The 18,838-nt window shown below is 36.9% G+C and overlaps 1 protein-coding gene across 3 annotated transcripts in view; it reads left to right on the top strand.

The window, feature by feature from the left end:
- The window catches only part of LOC126457837 (telomerase Cajal body protein 1), a 102,789-nt gene extending 84,275 nt beyond the window's left edge, over nucleotides 1–18,514 (top strand). For all 3 annotated transcript variants that reach the window (XM_050094470.1, XM_050094471.1, XM_050094472.1), the window contains 3 exons: nucleotides 10,139–10,381; nucleotides 10,751–10,874; nucleotides 18,002–18,514. In XM_050094470.1, the coding sequence (XP_049950427.1) occupies nucleotides 10,139–10,381; nucleotides 10,751–10,874; nucleotides 18,002–18,191 (557 nt within the window). In that variant the 3' untranslated portion in view covers nucleotides 18,192–18,514. The remainder of the gene's footprint in view (nucleotides 1–10,138; nucleotides 10,382–10,750; nucleotides 10,875–18,001) is intronic.
- Nucleotides 18,515–18,838: the final 324 nt, after the last annotated feature.

The raw sequence follows: 18,838 nt of genomic DNA on the forward strand, positions 1-18,838 counted from the left end.
ACTCATGGGTGGTCACATGAATGTCCCCCATAGCACAATGGAGCCACCGCCATGAGCTTGTCTCCATCCCGCAATACAGAGTCAAGGGACTGTTTCCCTGGAAGATGTCAGATTTGCGCCCTCCCATTAGTATAAAGAAGAAGGTATCAGAATTCATCAGACCATGCAATACTCTGCCCCATGCCGATTTCAGTCGTAGTTGCCGATGTCGTGCTAACATTTGCACACGCAAGGGTCATCTGCTGCAGAGGTCCATCATTAGGAGTGTTTGGTGCACTGTGTGAACAGATGCTCTTGTACTCTGCCCAACAATTAAAGTCTGATTTTAATTTGGCCATAGTTTGCCACCTATCCTGTTTAACCAGTCTGTCCAGCTTACAGTGTCCAACACAATCCGGCCTTGGTAAAACTCAAAAAGATTGAGTGCCTCCCCATTTTACACACAGACAGCACACTCTCTGATACTACATGTACCAGTAGTAATCCCTCACCAGGTGATGCTGCTATCGCCTGGACAGGCTGGTCAGTGTACAGGAGAACTATATAGTGTAATTAAAAAATGTCCCCAGAACATTACAAAGCATCCTCCAATTTGCATGATCACTTGTATGAAATTCTTTTAGAAGGTTTCTTGAGGTCTACGGTGAAGATGATACAGTGTATTACTTGCTTACAAATAGAAAATCCGGGATGGACTGTAACAGTATGGCAGTGTGGTTTCAGCTCTCTCTGACTGCAGACGTGTGTGCAAGTTGCGTTTACGTGTGTGTGTGTGTGTGTGTGTGTGTGTGTGTGTGTGTGTGTGTGTCTACTGCCGACAAAGGCCTTAATGGCCAAAAGCTTTAATTGTGTGAATCTTTTTCTTGTGCCTATCGTGACGCAGCATCTCTGCATTATTGCTTACAGATAGGATTGTTATTAACTTGAAGGTATAAACAGTGTACAGTCCTCAAGAGTTTATCATAAGTACTCCTTAGCCAATAGTATCTGGGTAACTTTATAGACAAGAGTGAGTATGGATCTCTTGCATGCAACTCTACTCCAAATGTCCACGTAATGCAAGTCCTTCATGAATTTTTGTTCAAAAGTAGGTCAGGGAGGACCATAATTTAGCCGTGGAGCAATTCTGGCCTCGTAGCAAAGTAATTCTAGCCATAGCTGGTGCTGAAACTAACAATCTTGTTTCATAATGATCATCTTTCCACTGCCATTCTGATGTGAATGTTTTGTAGACCAGGATGTCACCATCTAATAGTTTTGGCGACAAGAGAAGCGGTGCAAAACTGGATTGTGAACTTCACACTTCTCTTACTACAGTTGACTTACTCGAAACGTTTAGCCAATCCTCTTCTCTGGATACGCGGCTGCGTCTATCTCCACAACTTATTCTCCAAAGAAATAATGCTGATTAGAGGAATTAAAAAAGACACTCTCTCTCTCTCTCTCTCTCTCTCTCTGTCTCTCTCTCTCTTTCAGTTCAGTTCAGGTATATTTTCATTTCCACAAGTTTCACATAAGCATACAAACTCTTGCAAGTCATCTGCATCATTAACAATTAGATACTATTAAATATAATTACAATGTTGTGGGTTTAATAACCACCAGAAATACAAAGGCAGGTCTTGCTTCTAGCAAGTCTAACACCAAGATTAAGTAAGAGTCTCTAGACAAATCGTTTCAATTTTCTATAACAATTATAATTTTTTGACCACCAAGGAGTAACACGTAATTACTCCTTGTACTTTCCATACAGGTTCTACGGCACGAGCAGCAAACACTTATCAGTGTTGTTCGTCTGACGCAGCTCCTGTTCTCCCATGACCAATGTTCATCCTGCACACACAGACGTCTGTTGCGCAGTAAATAGGCTCTTTCTCACACTTATCTTTAAAACATCACATGTTCGAGGCGGAAGAAGCTCGAGTGGTTCCAGATTTACGTGGAAATTCTCGAATCACTACATATCCCCCTCCTTTAATCAAACACTTGATATTTTATACACAATCATTATGTACATCATTATGTACATTATAACATCGTACCTATTAACAATACACATATTAAAAGTAATCATTTACTACATAAGTTTATACACACATTTTTTTTTCTCATAAATCCTTGTACTTCATAGAGCAGGCTTCTGATTTTTGTCTTTCCATTGACTCGTTACTCTCTCTCTCTCTCTCTCTCTCTCTCTCTCTCTCTCTCTCTCTCTCTCCCTCTCTCCCTCTCTCTCTCTCTCTCTCTCTCTCTCTCTCTCTCTTTCTATATATATATTAGAACATAAGCCTCTATTTATGATTTCATTTTGCATTACCCTTGCTTATGAACGATGAGAACTCTTCAGCTCCAGTCGTAAACTCCACGTGTCAAGGACCCTTGAATATTTCATCCTTTATTCTAATTCTCTGTACTACCTCTTTAGTTCGTAATGGCCTCATTACTTACAGAATTCTGTAGTCTGGAGGAGCTCTGGGCAAAATAAAAGTGTTCCTATTGACACTCATAAAACATAATAATGCTAGTGAAATATAGAATTAAAACTTACCAGAATAATTCCTATAAAATATGTGACTTCCGTCATGATACTAACCTTTTCCCCTCGGATCAGCATCTTTACCTTACACATGGGTTGACCCTATGAGTGCCCTTCCTCCTTCCATTTCTGTAGGTACGCCCCTTTAAATTCCTATTCTCCTATGGTACAGGTCAATCTTCCTTCTTGGTGCCCCTGTCCACACAGTATAGGTCAGCCTTTCTTAGGTCTGCCTATCTGCCCTTTATATCCAGTAAATGCTGTGTGCGCCCTCCTTATCCTTTATGAGTAGGCTTCTAGGTTCATTACCCGAGTATACATCTTTATGTACACTATAATTAAATATCCTCTGGTAAAAATACAAAATCTATTTTACACTTCACTAGGTTTTTAGTACTTTGTTTAGTACCATAGAGTCTTCCTCTACTTTTCAACTTTTATACTCTTGGTATATACTCTACTTCTATAAACTATTCATACCAAATGTGTTTATTTGTGTCATAAGAGTCCCGCTATCCTACCAGTCGTCAGAATATTTGTCAGACTGACCTTCCTTAACAATTATCACAAACCCTTCCTCTCTGGCTTATGCTCTCCTTAATTACTAACACTTCCTACTTAGGTATACTCGTTGTAAAATTATTATAGTTCTTCTATACTTATGCACATAGGCAATATGGAATGATCATTGTTCTTATGTATTTATATACATGTGTGTGCGATGTAGAATCATCACAATAAACAACAATGTGTACGTATTTCACAATGTACGCGTACCTCTTCCCCCACTATACTTGACGGTTTTTACATCATTTCAGTCTGTCCTTTCATTGTTTGTGTTTCATTGTGTGTATATGTAAGTGTGTCTGTGTATCCTGATTCTTCCGTCTACTTATAAGAAATAAGTTGAAGGTTATTGGAAACCACAGAAAATAAGGACTTCAGTGATAAAAGTATATGAATATGTAAAGAGGGGAAGATAGACAGGTACTCAAATGACAAGTAAGTAAGGAAAAAGTATAAATGATTGCTAAGATCGAGAAGAGAAAAAAGATAGCCCCAAAGACAGGACCCCCCCCCCCCCCCCCCTTTCCCTTTCCCTTTCCCTTTCCATGATCGCTACCTTGTTGGTACTGAGTGAGAAGCCGGAGGAGCTGTGGTGTTAAATCGTTTCCTACAAAACAGATATTCTCACCTTCACCCTTGAGGTCCCTGAAGAAAATTTTAGCAGTGTGAAATGGAGTGAACATATAAGGATTGTAGTAGGGAAGGCAAATGGTTGACTTTGGTTTATTGGGAGAATTTTGGGAAAGTGTAGTTCATTTGTAAAGGAGACCCCATATATAGGACACTGGTGCAACTCAATATTGAGTACTGTTCAAGTGTTTGGGACCCACACCAGGTCAGATTAAAGGAAGATGCCGAAGCAATTCAGAGTCAGGCTGGTAGATTTGTTATCATTAGGTTTGCAACATGGGAGTATTATGGAGATGCTTCGTGAACTCGGGTGGCAATCCATGGAGGGAAGATGATGTTCTTCACTATGTAACATTGGTACAAAGCATTCTCTACCATGTAACATTGGTACAAAGCACTGTCTACCATATAACATTGGTATGAAACACCCTCTGCTATGTAACATTGGTATGGAGCACTATGCAAGCTATTGTAATTCCAAGGAGATCTGCCGTGTATTGCTAGATGGCAGTGGTATCATGCTCACAGTGGCTGAGGAATTTACTTCATCAGAGTTCAGGGAATTTGCATAAAATATTTCTAAATTATGCACACAAACTGTGCTCATAAATCAGTATTATTAGAGAATACTGCATCAAAATCCCTACATTAGTTTCTGAGGTTAACCCGAATGTGCAGTGAGAACAATGAGAGGGGATTCCAGTTTATATGTGTGTGGACAGAAGATAGATAGATTAGATAGGTATATAGATAGATAGATAGACAAACAATGAGGAGAGTGAATGGAAATTTCAAAAGAGGAATAAATGTGGAACAGCTACTGATGCTAAGTTCCCCAGATGACACAACTTTTATGACTAAAAGTAAGCAATAATTTACTCTGGGAAGGACTGCATACGTGGTGCTGAATGTGAGCTAAGGGTAGACAAAGCTAAGACAAAGCTGATGAAGAGTAGCAGATAGAGGAATAGTAACTTTTTAGAAAATTTGAGTGTACAGTATGGCGGCGTGTGTAGATATCTGCTATTTTACTCCAAAAAAAGTCACAGTGAAGTCATTAAAAATTCGTGTGCAAAGTGCAAAAGTGAATTCTTAAAGTATAGTGAACGTATTGCTAGTTTACAATGTGTAATCAGCAGTCTAAGAGTAGAAATCAACAGCCTGAAGTCTGAAAATATGGAACTGAAGTCAAAGCGAAACATGTATCCATTGCTGAAAGACAGACAGAAGGACAAAAGTTTTCGCCAGAACATGGATATATTGCCGCAAAATGACGCTGATGAATCATCAAAATGGAAGGTAGTACACAACAAGCATCAAACATTCGGCGCTAAAACGTCATCTACAGCAAAGGTTTCGAGGTTCAAGAATGTAAACAATTTTGATGTACTTTGTTCTAGTAATAGTCTGACAGAAAGTGAAAACAATCGTAAGAAGAGTGTACTGGTAAACTGTCGGAAAAAGGTTAGGTTTGATCTTCCAAAGCCACAATGTTCAGTTAACAGCAATGAAAGTGGCAGTGGCGTGATCCAGTCTGCTGTGAGTGAGACATCAACAAATCGTCTTCACATTTTCGCTGATAGTCATGGTAGAGGCATTGCTGATATAGTGAAAAACAGTTTTAATGCTGCCAATATTTGTGGAATGGTGAAACCAGGTGCTAAACTTCAAGAAGTTGTAGTGGGGTATGATCCTGAAAAAGTAAAAAATGAGTGTGTGATATTAATAGGTGGCTCAAACAATGTTGCCTGCAACGAAGGCAGTCGCTCAGGAAGAAAATATCAGCGTTTCATCACTCTAAGGTATTTGTTGTGAACATTCCAAAGAGACATGACTTAATCCCACAGCCCTGTGTAAATGAGGCTATCTCACAACCGAACTCTTAAGTTAGCAAAGTTGTGTAAGCATTTTAACAATACTTGTGTTGTAGATATAAGCAGTTTTGGATGAGAATTATTTACAAGACACGGTATACACCTGAACAGATCAGGAAAAAAAGCATTAGGTACCCTTTTAAAAACAAAAATATTGGAAGAAGTCCACAAATGTACCCCAAAGTTGGAACCAATCGCACTTAAATGTCACCAGCCATCAAGTCAGACTCAGTTCCAAACTCAATTTCAGGAAATTGTTAGTAATGAACGTACTGCTTCTGTAGCTTCAGATAATTTTTTAGGCAAAAGTTTACATCTGTCTCTAATTCCAAAGCAATGACAATTTTTCACCAAAATGTGGGAGGACTTGGTAATAAAGTAAATGACATTACTGTTCTGTTAGAGGAACCACAAGGAATAAAAGATACTGATGTATTATGTTTTAGTGAACATAATGTGAAAGATATTGAAAGGTTGCAGCTAAGTGGTTACTGTCAGGCAGCACATTATGCTAGAACCATCATGGAAAAAGGTGGAGTGGTAATTTATGTAAAAAACAACATATCTTACAATGCATTAGATTTAAAGAGCCATTGTATAGAGCAACAAATTGAAGTATGTGGCGTTGAGATTACTGTAAATGACTTCACGGCTATAGTGTTAGCACTGTATAGATCAGCACTGTATAGATCTCCCTCAGGGAATTTGAATGTATTTCTTAAGCACTTAGATTCTTTAGTATCCAAACTGTACTCAAAGTCCAAGAACTTGATAATTACTGGTGACTTTAATGTTGATTTCCTAAATGGAGCAATAGTAAAACTGATTTAGTACATTTAATGGAGTCTTATAATCTGATAGCAATAGTAGATTTTCCAACTAGGGTTACTGTTAACAGTAAAAGTGTGATTGATAATATATTTATAGATAAGTCTAAATGCAATGAGATCACTGTACATCCAATCATTGGCCTTTCTGATCGTGGTGGTCAATTGCTTAGGATCAATTACATCAGTGTGTGCAACAGTTCCAAGCATTCTTGGAAATCTTTTAGGATAATAAATGAAGAGGGCCTTAAAAAATTATATGACAGCCTCAAAGAGATAGATTGGAGCCCAGTTTATAGGGAAACAGATGTAAACAAAAAGTACAGTTCATTTTTAAATGAATTCATGTCTTTATTTGAGTCCATCTTTCCCATAAAAGTAGTTAGAAATAGTCATATAGGCAATGCCAAGAAGTCTTGGACAACTACAGGGATAATAACATCTTGTAGAAGAAAGAGGTTGTTATACATTTCTCTCAGGACTTGTAATGATCCAAAGAAACGACAACACTACAAACTTTACTGTAGCGTTCTCAAGAAGGGTATAAATAAATCTAAAAGTATGTGCGTAAAATCAGAAATTGAAAGCTCAGAAAATAAAATTAAAAGTATATGGAATGTACTAAAGAGGGAAACTGGCAGGGAAACAGGGAACATGTCTCAGGTAGAGATTAAAACAGGGGACAGTATCATAAAGAAACCTGAGTTGGTTGCAGAAATATTTAATAACCTCTTTTTGAGAGCAGCAGAGAAGAGGCTGTAATGGTTTTATGGAAGAATCATTGTCCCTCCTACAGAAAGCTATTAGCAACAGAATCCCACAGTTATCTTTACCTCCAGTTACTGTAAGCAAAATCATAAGAGGAATTAGATCATTAAAAAATAAAAATTCTGCTGTTGTGGACAACATTCCTAGTAAAATACTGAAACGCTGTTATAAATTTCTTAGTCCCATCTTATGCAACATATACAATACATCCCTACAAGAAGGGATTGTCCCTGACAGACTAAAATTGGCTGTTGTGATTTCTCTCCTTAAAAAAGGTGATAAAAACAATGTTAAAAACTATTGCCCAATATCCCCTATTAACTACCTTCTCGAAAATTCTTGAAAAACTCATGCGCAGGAGAATTGTAGACCATCTCAACTTCCACAGTATCTTAAGCAAAAATCAGTTTGTTTTTCGTGCTGGTCTTTGTACTGAACAGGCAATATTCTCTTTCAGCAACCAAGGTTTGGAAGCCATTAACAAAAAAATGTCGCCAGTGGGTATTTTTTGTGATCTTACGAAAGCCTTTGACTGTGTAAACCACCAAATTCTTTTCAAAAAGGCAGAATACTGTGGTTTAGGTGGTACTGTTGGCTTGTGGCTACAATCTTATCAAAAGGATTGGAAGCAGACTATAATCCTAAATGGCTCTTCTGGAGAACCTGCATCGTCTGAATGGGGCACGATAACGTGTGGTGTGCCTCAAGGCTCTGTTTTGGGCCCACTGCTTTTCCTCATCTTCATTAATGATCTTCCTCTTTGTTCTGAGACAAACAGCAAATTTACCCTGTTCTCTGATGGTTCCACAATTCTAATTGACGATTTGATAGATCACAATCTTGAACAAACTACAAATACTGTTTTTAATGACATCTTAAATTGGTTCTCCTCAAATGGTCTCTCACTCAATGCATATAAAACTCATTATATGAGGTTCCATTCATCACAAATTAATCTCGATGAAATTAACATAAAATGTATACCAATACAGAAAGTTGAAGATACAAAATTCCTGGGTGCTTATATAGACAGCAAATGTAATTGGTCAGTTCACAGTCTTCATCTGTGTAAAAAACTTAGCTCGGCAACATTTGCGTTGCGGGTAATTTCTTTGGTGGCTGAAGTTGACACCATTAAAGTTGCCTACTTTGGCTACTTCCACTCATTGATGTCATATGCTATCATATTCTGGGGGAACCAACCACTTGCAAAAAACGTTTTCACCCTCCAAAAAAAAGCAATCAGAATAATGTGTGGGGTCCATCAAAGACACTCTTGCAGGCACTTGTTTCGAAAGATAGGTATCCTAACAACTGCCTCACAGTATATTTTTTCCTTGCTGACCTTTGTTTGCAAAAATTATTCTATCTACCAAGACAACAGTAAATTCCATGGCTATAACACCAGAAACAAAAACAATCTACATTTCGAAATGAAACGTCTCACTTGGTACAAAAAGGAGTTTACTACTCCAGCATTAAGCTGTTCAATGCTCTCCCACTACGTATCAAATGTGTTCATACAGAACTGCCAAAATTGAAACAAGTTCTCAAAGATTACCTGACAGAGAAATCTTTTTATACTGTGGATGAATATTTGAAAGAAAATGTATACCATTACTAAACTTATTGTGTCTAGAACTAGTTCAAGTGATTTTATTGAGCATTTGAGCATTATCACACTTTTTGTAACAACAGATTGGCTGTACATGTATTTAATCTTGTAGGCCTAATATCTGATTTAATTTTGTGCTCTTATTTTTACCGTCGGCCGAAGTGGCCGAGCGGTTAAAGGCGCTACAGTCTGGAACCGCACGACCGCTACGGTCGCAGGTTTGAATCCTGCCTCGGGCATGGATGTGTGTGATGTCCTTAGGTTAGTTAGGTTTAAGTAGTTCTAAGTTCTAGGGGACTTATGACCACAGCAGTTGAGTCCCATAGTGCTCAGAGCCATTTGAACCATTTTCTTATTTTTACCCTTTATTTGTAACTCCTTTTTCTGTTAAATGGTTGTTATGTTATCTAGCTGACATTGTATCTATTACTGTATTTATAGTATGTCTTACTTAAACTATGTACAATTTGGCATTGAATTGCCCTTGTATTTATTGTAAGTTTAAATTGAAACCTGTACAATTTGACATGTTCCATATCCTTGTGATTGACTCACTAACTGGGTCTACGGAACATGAAATAAATAAACCAAGGAAAATATCAGCATGTGATTGGTCTAGGTGAAGAAAGCTTTTTTTGTATTCCTGGCACGAAATATTGATATCAAGTTGAGGAAGAAATGTTTGAAAGTGTCTGTCGGAAACAGAATGTTGTCTTGAAGCAAAACATAGGCATGAGAAATATGGACCAGAAGGAACTGGAGTAATTGAAATGCAATTCTGTAGCAGAATGTTAAAAATTAGATGGTCACACAAAGTATGAAATGAAATGAAGAGGTATTAAAAATAATAAATGATGGTTGAACACTGTTGAGAATTTGTACCAGAAGGAGAGAGAGCTTAGTGGTTCAGCTGTTGAAGTATGGTAAAATTGGTGCTAGAAGAGATGGAGGGGAGTGTAATTGTAAGGGTAAACAAAAATTAGACTATGCTGAACAGATTGTAGCTAATGTTGGGTGCGATAGCAAAATAAAATACTAAACACAAGTTAAAAAGAAATTGAACATGGAACAGCATTAAAGTAATCAAAAGGCTGATGACTTAAAAATAAATAAATAACTACAAAATTAAGATTTTCATATTTTAAAATTTTTGTTTGTGTTTGTGTATATTATGATAACTCTGCTGTACAAAGTTACAGCTCCCAACGAAGGATAACGATTTTGATAGATTTCTTATGTTTACTGCATAAATGTCACTAAAAGTTTATATTTTTAAAATAGAGGAAATGGGGAACAGTATTGAAAACAATCTTTGTTTTAGGTCTGTATTCTGAACCAGATGGACAGTTACTTTGTTTTTTGAAAGGGCAGAAAGGTGGTGTAACACACATTGCCTTCTCACCAGATGGCACAAAACTTCTAAGTGGTGGTCGCAAAGATTCAGAAATAATTTGCTGGGATTTACGAAATCCTGGTACTGTTCTCTTTGTTCTCCAGCGAGAAGTTACAACAAATCAAAGAATATATTTTGACATCAGCCCTAATGGATGTTATGTCATGTCAGGTAAGTAACTGCTCTGTAAAATTCTTGTTTATGAAATCATGTTAATTTTCTCAATCCATACATGGTAATTTCTAATAGTATCTTGGTCTGTTTTTATATGAGCATAGGTAACTTGTGAAGAAATTTGGCACTACATTTTTTTCCTATTTTTCTTAGTCAGCATTACGCCAAATTCCATCTTTTTAAATTATTTTCTTGCACTCATGAAATTTTACATGGGTGATTTTTTATGTTCTTTTAAACAACTCTTGATCAGTTCCTCATGTTTCATAATATCTTCTGAAACCATTTTAATAGTTTCCAAATTTCAAAACAGAGTGTATATACAATAAAGTTGAAATATGTAACTTCAGATTATTACATTTATAGGTGGCACTAATGGTATTGTAAAAATTTGGGATATTCAGCGACCACCAGACACCTCTCTTGGCGATCCTGTACTACATCCTCTAAAAACCTTTGTGGCACACAATGACTGTGTTAATGGTTTAAGGTAATATTCTGTCTTTCATTTTAGAGATAAAGCAAGAGACTGAATTATTAGGGAGCATGTCTTGTGCTGTGAGTGTAACAATAACAATAAAAAATACTGTCTCGGTCACTCACAGTACTTTTTATTTAACTGTTACCAAACTGATGAAATATCATCTTCAGATACAAAACCAATATTGCAGCAGTAAACTACCAATAGTGAGTGACTCAGATGGTTCTTTTTCTTGTTGTATCTAGGTAATATCTGACAGCATTTACTTGAAATCAGGTAGGCCTACAAGTTACAATTCACAACAGTGGAATTTTAATGAATTCCTTCATATCAGAAACTGCAAGTCTTGGGTGCAGCTTAGAAAATTACATGCACATGTTTTGTAAAGACATTCTGTTGTGTTCATCTGTATGTGCATCTACTGCTCATTGTTTACATTATTTCTTTGTGCGTTAGTAGATTGTCTTTCCCTACACCATTAGTTTGTAGATCTGCTAGTGAGCATAACATTGTTCAGTTTACTATCCTCTAGTATGCTATTTGTTCTGTGTATGTGTTGAAATACGTTTTTATTACAATTTATTGTGGCAATAACAGACCATCCAGAAACATGAAAAATCATACTAAGCTTCTGACTACTTCTTTGAATTAGCTTCTGACTTCTTCTTTGAACTGAAGCCACTGTGCTTAGTTTCTTTGTGTGTGCCAAGTGCATTGCTTCTTTATGTTTAATCTTACTGAATAATGACTTGACAGCAATACTGTAACAACTGAGTGGGCTCCATAAAAAATTTCCACTTTGTTTGTAGCACAATAACATCCTTAACAATGTTGTGTTGTTGTGGTTGTCAGTCCAAAGACTGGTTTGATGCAGCTCTCCATGCTACTCTATCCTGTGCAAGCCTATTCTTTTCTGAGTAGCTACTGGAACCTACGTCCTTCTAATCTGCTTAGTGTATTCATCTCTTGGTCTCCCTCTATGATTTTTACCCTCCACACTTGCTTCCAGTACTAAATTGGTGACCGCTTGATGCCTCAGTAGGTGTCCTACTAACACATCCCTTCTTTTAGTTAAGTTGTGCTACAGACTCCTATTCTCTCCACAAATTCCTTTTTTATTCAGTACCTCATTAGTTACATGATCTACCCATCTAATCTTCGGCATTCTTCTATAGCATCACATTTCAAAATCTTCTATAACCTTCTTGTCTAAACTGTTTGTTGTCCGGCTACACTCAGTACAAATACTTTCAGCAAAGACTTCCTGACACTTAAATCTATGCTTGATGTTAACAAATTTCTCTTCTTCAGAAATGCTTTCCTTGCCATCGCCAGTCTACATTTTATATCCTCTCTACTTTGACCATCCTCAGTTATTTTGCTGCACAGATAGCAAAAGTCATCTATTACTTTAAGTATCCCATATTCTAATCTGTCCCTTAGCATCACCTGATTTAATTCGACTACATTCCATTACCCTCGTTTTGCTTTTGTTGATGTTCATCTTATATCCTTCTTTCAAGACACTGTCCATTCTGTGCAGCTGTTCTTCCAAGTCATTTGCTGCTCTGACAGAATTACAATGTCATCAGCAAACCTCAAGGTTTTTATTTTTTCTCCCTCGATTTTAATTCCTACTCCAAACTTTTCTTTGGTTTCCTTTACCGCCTGTTCAGTGTACAGACTGAATAACATTGGGAATAGGTTACAACCTTGTCTCACTCCCTTCTCAACCATTGCTTCCCTTTCGTGCCCACCAACTCTTATAACTGCCATCTTGTTTCTGTACAAATTGTAAATGGCTTTTCGATCCCTGTATTTTACCCCTGCCACCTTCAGAATTTGAAAGGGAGTATTCCAGTCAACACTGTCAAAAGCTTTAGCTAAGTCTACAAATGCTATAAACATAGGTTTGCCTTTCCTTAGTCTAGCTTCGATTCATCTGTAAAGAATTCATGTTAGTATTTGTCAACCATTTTTGGTTTCACCCCTGTCAACACCTGCTTTCTTTGGAATTGTAATTATTATATTCTTCTTGAAGTCTGAGGGTATTTTGGCTGTCTCGTACATCTTGCCCACAAGATGCAAGTGTTTGGTCATGGCTGGCTCTCCCAGAACAGAATGTTGTCTATTCCAGAGGCCTTGTTTGTACTTATGTCTTTCAGTGCTCTGTCAAATTCTTCATGCAGTATCATGTCTCCCATCTCATCTTCATCTACGTCCTCTTCCATTTCCATAATATTGCCCTCAAGCCTACATTGCCCTTGTATAGATCGTCTATATACTCGTTCCACCTTTCTGCTTTCCTTTCTTTGTTTAAGACAGGTTTTCCACTTGAGCTCTTGATACTCGTACAGGTGGTTCTCTTTTCTCCAAAGGTCTCTTTAATTTTTCTGTACACGGTTTCTATCTTACTCCTTGTGATATATGCTTCTACATCCTTACATTTGTCCCCTAGTCATCCCCCCTTAACAGTTTTGCACTAACTGTCAATCTCATTTTCGCCTGCTTGAATTTACTGCACTTTTATAACTTCTCCTTTCATCAATTAAATTCAATATCTCTTCTGTTAACCAAGGATTTATACCAGCCCTCATCTTTTTACCTACTTGATCCTCTGCTGCCTTCACTATTTCATCTCTCAAAGCTACCCATTCTTCTTCTACTCTATTTATTTCCCCTGTTGTTGCCAGTCGTTCCCTAATCTCTCTCTGAAACTCTCTACAATGTCTGGTTCTTTCAGTTTATCCAGGTCCAAACTCCTTAAATTCCTACCTGTCTGCAGTTTATTCAGTTTAAACCTACAGTTCATAACCAATAAATTTTGGTCAGAGTCCACATCTATCCCTGAAAATGTCTTACATTTTAAAACCTGTTTCCTAAATCTCTGTCTTACCATTATATAATCTATCTGAAACCTTACAGTGTCTCTAGGCCTCTTCCACATATACAGTGTTCTTTCATAATCCTTAAACCAAGTGTTAGCTATGATTAAGTTATGCTCTGTGCAAAATTCTACCAGGCAGCTTCGTCTTTCATTCCTTTCCCCCAGTCCATATTCATCTACTACTTTTCCTTCTCTTCCTTTACTTACTATCGAATTCCAGTCCCCCATGACTATTAAATTTTTGTCTCCTTTAACTGTTTGAGTAATTTCTTTTATTTCACCATACATTTCTTCAGTCTCTTCATCATCTGCAGAGCTAGTTGGCATACAAACTTGTATTACTGTGGTAGGCGTGGGCTTCATGTCTATTTGGCTACAATAATGCGTTCACTATGCTGTTTGTAGTAGCTTATGTGCGTTCCTGTTTTTTTTTTTTTTTATTTTTTTATTCATTATTAAGCCTACTCCTGCATTACCCCTATTTGATTTGGTATTTATAACACTGTATTCACCTGACCAGAAGTCCTGTTCCTCCTACCACTGAAATTCACTAATTCCCTCTTTATCTAACTTTAACCTATCCATTACCCTTTTTAAATTCTCTAACCTACTTGCCCATTATGGGATCTGACATTCCAAGCTCCGATCCATGGAATGCCAGTTTTGTTTCTTCTGATAATGACACCTTTCTGAGTAGTCTGCATCTGTAGATCCGAATAGGGGACTATTTTACTTCCGGAATATTTTACCCAAGAGGACCATCGTCATCTTACAGTAAACCTGAATGCCCTCGGGAAAAATTTCAGCTTGAGTTTCCCCTTGCTTTCAGCCATTCACAGTACCAGCACAGCAATGCTGCTTTGGTTAATGTTACAAGGCCAGGTCAGTCAATCATCCAAACTGTTGCCCCTGCAACTACTGAAAAGACTGCTGCCCCTCTTCAGGAACCACATGTTTGTCTGGCATCTCCACGGATACCCCTCCATTGTGGTAGCACCTATGCTATGGCTATCTGTATCGCTGAGGCACGCAAGCCTCCCCACCAATGGCACGGTCCATGGTTCATGGGGGAGGGGTCCTTAAGGGGAGCCGGAATGATCCAGCTCCTCCATGTTAATTTTAGCAAATAGAAGGAACATTTTTTTCTAAAACCATTAAACATATTGTTCTGAAATTTGGACTATATGTTCAGTGAATATTTCTCTACAAAGTTATATTGCCATGTTAAGAAATATGTATTGGTTTTTATTTTACAATTTTTTTAAATAGATGCGTATTTTTTTCTCTAATTTTGCACTTTTTCTTCTATAACTCTTGAATTATACAATATTTTTTTACAATTTGTTATAACAATGAAGGAAACAAAATAAACAATATTGTGTATAAATTTCATTGATATACTGTTACCAGTTTTTGAGAAAATGTTCCTCAAAGATGAAAATTTTTAAGTTACGGGAAATGGCTCCCAAAGTTTTTTAATACATTCCTGCCCCATATGATGGATTATCAGCATCCTCTTCTTTTTCCAGTGTTAGTTTCCATTTGACTGGTCTTTTCTTCCCTTTTGCTGCATGTTGTAGGCTTTTGTCTCTTCTTCCTGCACCTCTTAGACTTTCTTATTCAATTAGGTGCATTGTGGAAATGGTGTTGTGTCCTGGTTGGAAACCTAAAAGTTTCAGAACATCACATTTGATAATGTTTCCTTCATTGTATGTTGCCACTGCATCATACACTCCAAAATGCAATGTTTTTATCTGTACAAACACTGTCTTGGGGATCCTAATCCAAATGAAATTATTTACACTTTCATTTGGATTTTGTGTTTTCCCATGTAAACACTTTTCCAATAAACTTGGCTATGATAAATCTCTGAATATTGGCTTAATTACATCAATTACAGCATTTGGAAAACTATTTTTATGGGCATATTCCTTTCCTGATTGGTACTTACACCATGAGTCATCACCTGTGGGGCACAGTGCATGTTGTGGGTGCTCATTTGTTGATGCAGTATGAAAAAATAATGCCCATACTGTTCTCCTCATGTATTTTGCCTAATTGTACACCCATAATACCTCTGCAATCTATCAGTTGCTTCATCTGTCAATCTTCCTCTTCCTCCAAGGCTCTTACCATCACTAAGCTTCTGGTATCCTAATGACTGTTTTAGTTTGTGCAAGTGAGCCCCCATGCGCGTCTGCACAGGGCCAATGCACTCCTGTTTTTTAATGTGAATTTCATTGCCATAAGATTTGAGTTCCCCTACAGCTTTATATCCCTTAGAATCACCATCTCATAGATAGTTTGTGTATCATACATTATACCACTCCTGTGATCTGGAAAAAATTGCTTTCACTCCCTCTACTTCCATCGCTCCACTCGTGCCATGAAAATTTGCTTCACAACTTTCACTATGTTCGTCCTTGGTATTGCCCTACATTTACAATGCTTTGAGAGAATAGCAACATCAATTACTTTGCAACTGTCTCCACTGGTAGCTGTCACAACTCCATTTAGAGATTTATGACCTCTATGTTGCCACGATCCATCTAAAGCAACAGTTAAATCTCTACAATTCCCATTATCTGTCACAGCTTCTTCAACTGCATTCTTCATTGTTGCTTGAGCAATATCTTCAGCAGAAAATCCCACCAATTCATTATAAAATCCAAACTTAGTTTGTGGTTTTGGAAAGTTCATAATTCCACATAACATTGTCCCTTGCCAATGCAATGCTAGCCATACACTAACCTAACATTATCATACCTAACATTTATATCACACACCTTCTTTCCACTATTACCACTGTGAGGAATGCTGTTAGAATAAGAAAACGAAACTTCTGCAGCACATTTATTACACTTCAATAACATTTTACATGCCAAACCAGTGTGTGAAGTTATTTTCAATTCCAGTCCTCTTTCTATGCAAACTTGGCACAGTACGGAATGTTTCAAAATATTAGAGGGCAAGGAAATGTTAATTATTTCATTCACATCATTACTGTAACTTTCATAGGTTTCAAATTTTTCTTTGCTGTCACAAAGTTTCTTGCTGGAATAAGTTCTATCACATTATTTTGGAGTAGTAGGTGAAGCAGTCTGAGCAGCATCTCCCTTCAAAACAACAAAAGATTTCTTCTTCCAATCACTGTGCCTTTTCTTAAACACTCGATTGGTGAAACGGGGCATATTGATATCCACAAACCAAATACGTAAAACAGGTACGAGCAAAATTCGTCAAATTCGCAAAATTGAACAGCTAAACAACACAAAGCAAACTCCACAAGTCAACACACACGGTATAGCGTTTATGTTTGCCTATGTAAATAGTCACTTGTCACAGGGATAATGCCATACAATGTTTAAAAACAAAACACTGTCTAATTCTGTAAAGATACCCTGCTTGCAGCCAGCGAGTGGTGCTGTCAGAGGTGACACACCAAGTCGCTACAATCGTTTACGCGGCGCTTCAACTTTGCAGTGATAAAAAACACACTTAGAAGGGTGGAACTTGATTTGTTTTATTCAGAAAACTCCAAATAATTTGATAATGAAAAAAAATTGTTTTTTTGTCATTTTCATTGTTCGAGCTCCCCTGAATAATATTGAACTAAAATAAAATTATAATGTGATGTTAAATAACAGCATTTATTTATTTTTCTTGCATCTCTTCACACTCTTGATACAGGGTGTGTTTTATGTAAAAAAAAGTAAAAGAAAAGAGCTGTTGTACACATTCCTGCTCATGATACAGAATGTGCCTAACATACAAAAAGAAAGAGAGTAAAAAGGGTTGTACACATTTACAGCACTGACAGTTACTCCCACTGTGGTGGGATTGACACAAGAGATGGGTTGGAAAGCAATCCCACCATATTCATAATGTTAAGGAGTGTTGAACTCAGAAAAAGAGAACAGTACCATGTTAGCAGTTGATGTAAGAGAAAAGAAAATTATTTATTAAAATTTTACTGGTGAATTACGATCTTTACCACAGAATATTAAAAGGTTGTAACCAGTTTTTGTACGACATTGTCAGCCAACTTCAGTGGCGAGAGAAATCAGCACACCGTGGAAAAAGAACTGTTCTGTAGTACTGCTGTGTTTACACACTCTGAATTATTCAAGTAATTTTTTGTTATTGGCATCAGCATTAAATGTCAAGTACTTTCAAATAATTTCATATTAATTTAAATACATTTAATAATGGTCATCAAAAGATTAATACATTTTGTTCTTTCTTACAGCATACATAAGCAGTACCCAGTTCTTGCAACTTGCTCAGGGCAGAGGCATTTTGAGGATCTCTTTTCTGACAGCAGTTCAGATACAGATCAGTCTCCTACAGAATATGATTCAGACTGCCATATTACAAAAGTCAAAACAAAAAGTGAAAACAGTCTAAAACTGTGGTGGGTAGGGCCAAAGAAACAATGAATACATTACAACCAACTTCATATTGTATGTAATGTTAGAGTCAGGAAAGGACAGTAAAGTACAAAGTTAATGATAATTTGGCTACTCTAACTGTTGCAGAAGATTATTCTGTCAGTGATAGACTTTAACGTGAATGTCATAAATGAAAACATTTATATTCATTAATTTCCATTGTTGACTTTCATGATTAGATTTTATAGCTTTAATTTTTTTATATTGATGTTGACCAAAACTACTGTCATGGGAAAGATAGACTGAAATAATCTCAAACTGTGATAATTTATGTTAAAAAGACATTTAATACCATTAAATGTATTTATTGTAGTTTGGTAGTTACTCATTGGCTCTGCATACACAGTATTATATTATAACACATTTATGTGAGTTTCATGAATGTCGTTTATTGTTTAAAACTCATGTTAAAAAGAACACAATATTAACAGTGGAGACACACAAGTTGTTAAGTATTGTTCTCTCTCTCTCTCTCTCTCTCTCTCTCTCTCTCTCTCTCTCTCTCTCTCTCTCTCTCACACACACACACACACACACACACACACAGTTCAAATTACATTGTGGAGAAAACCATTTTTGTAACCCCATGTAATCTTTTTTTCCATTGGAAAATAATGAAAAGGCTTTAGTAGCAT

The sequence above is a fragment of the Schistocerca serialis genome, chromosome 2, assembly GCF_023864345.2.
Source record: "Schistocerca serialis cubense isolate TAMUIC-IGC-003099 chromosome 2, iqSchSeri2.2, whole genome shotgun sequence".
In the NCBI taxonomy this organism is placed as follows: domain Eukaryota; kingdom Metazoa; phylum Arthropoda; class Insecta; order Orthoptera; family Acrididae; genus Schistocerca; species Schistocerca serialis.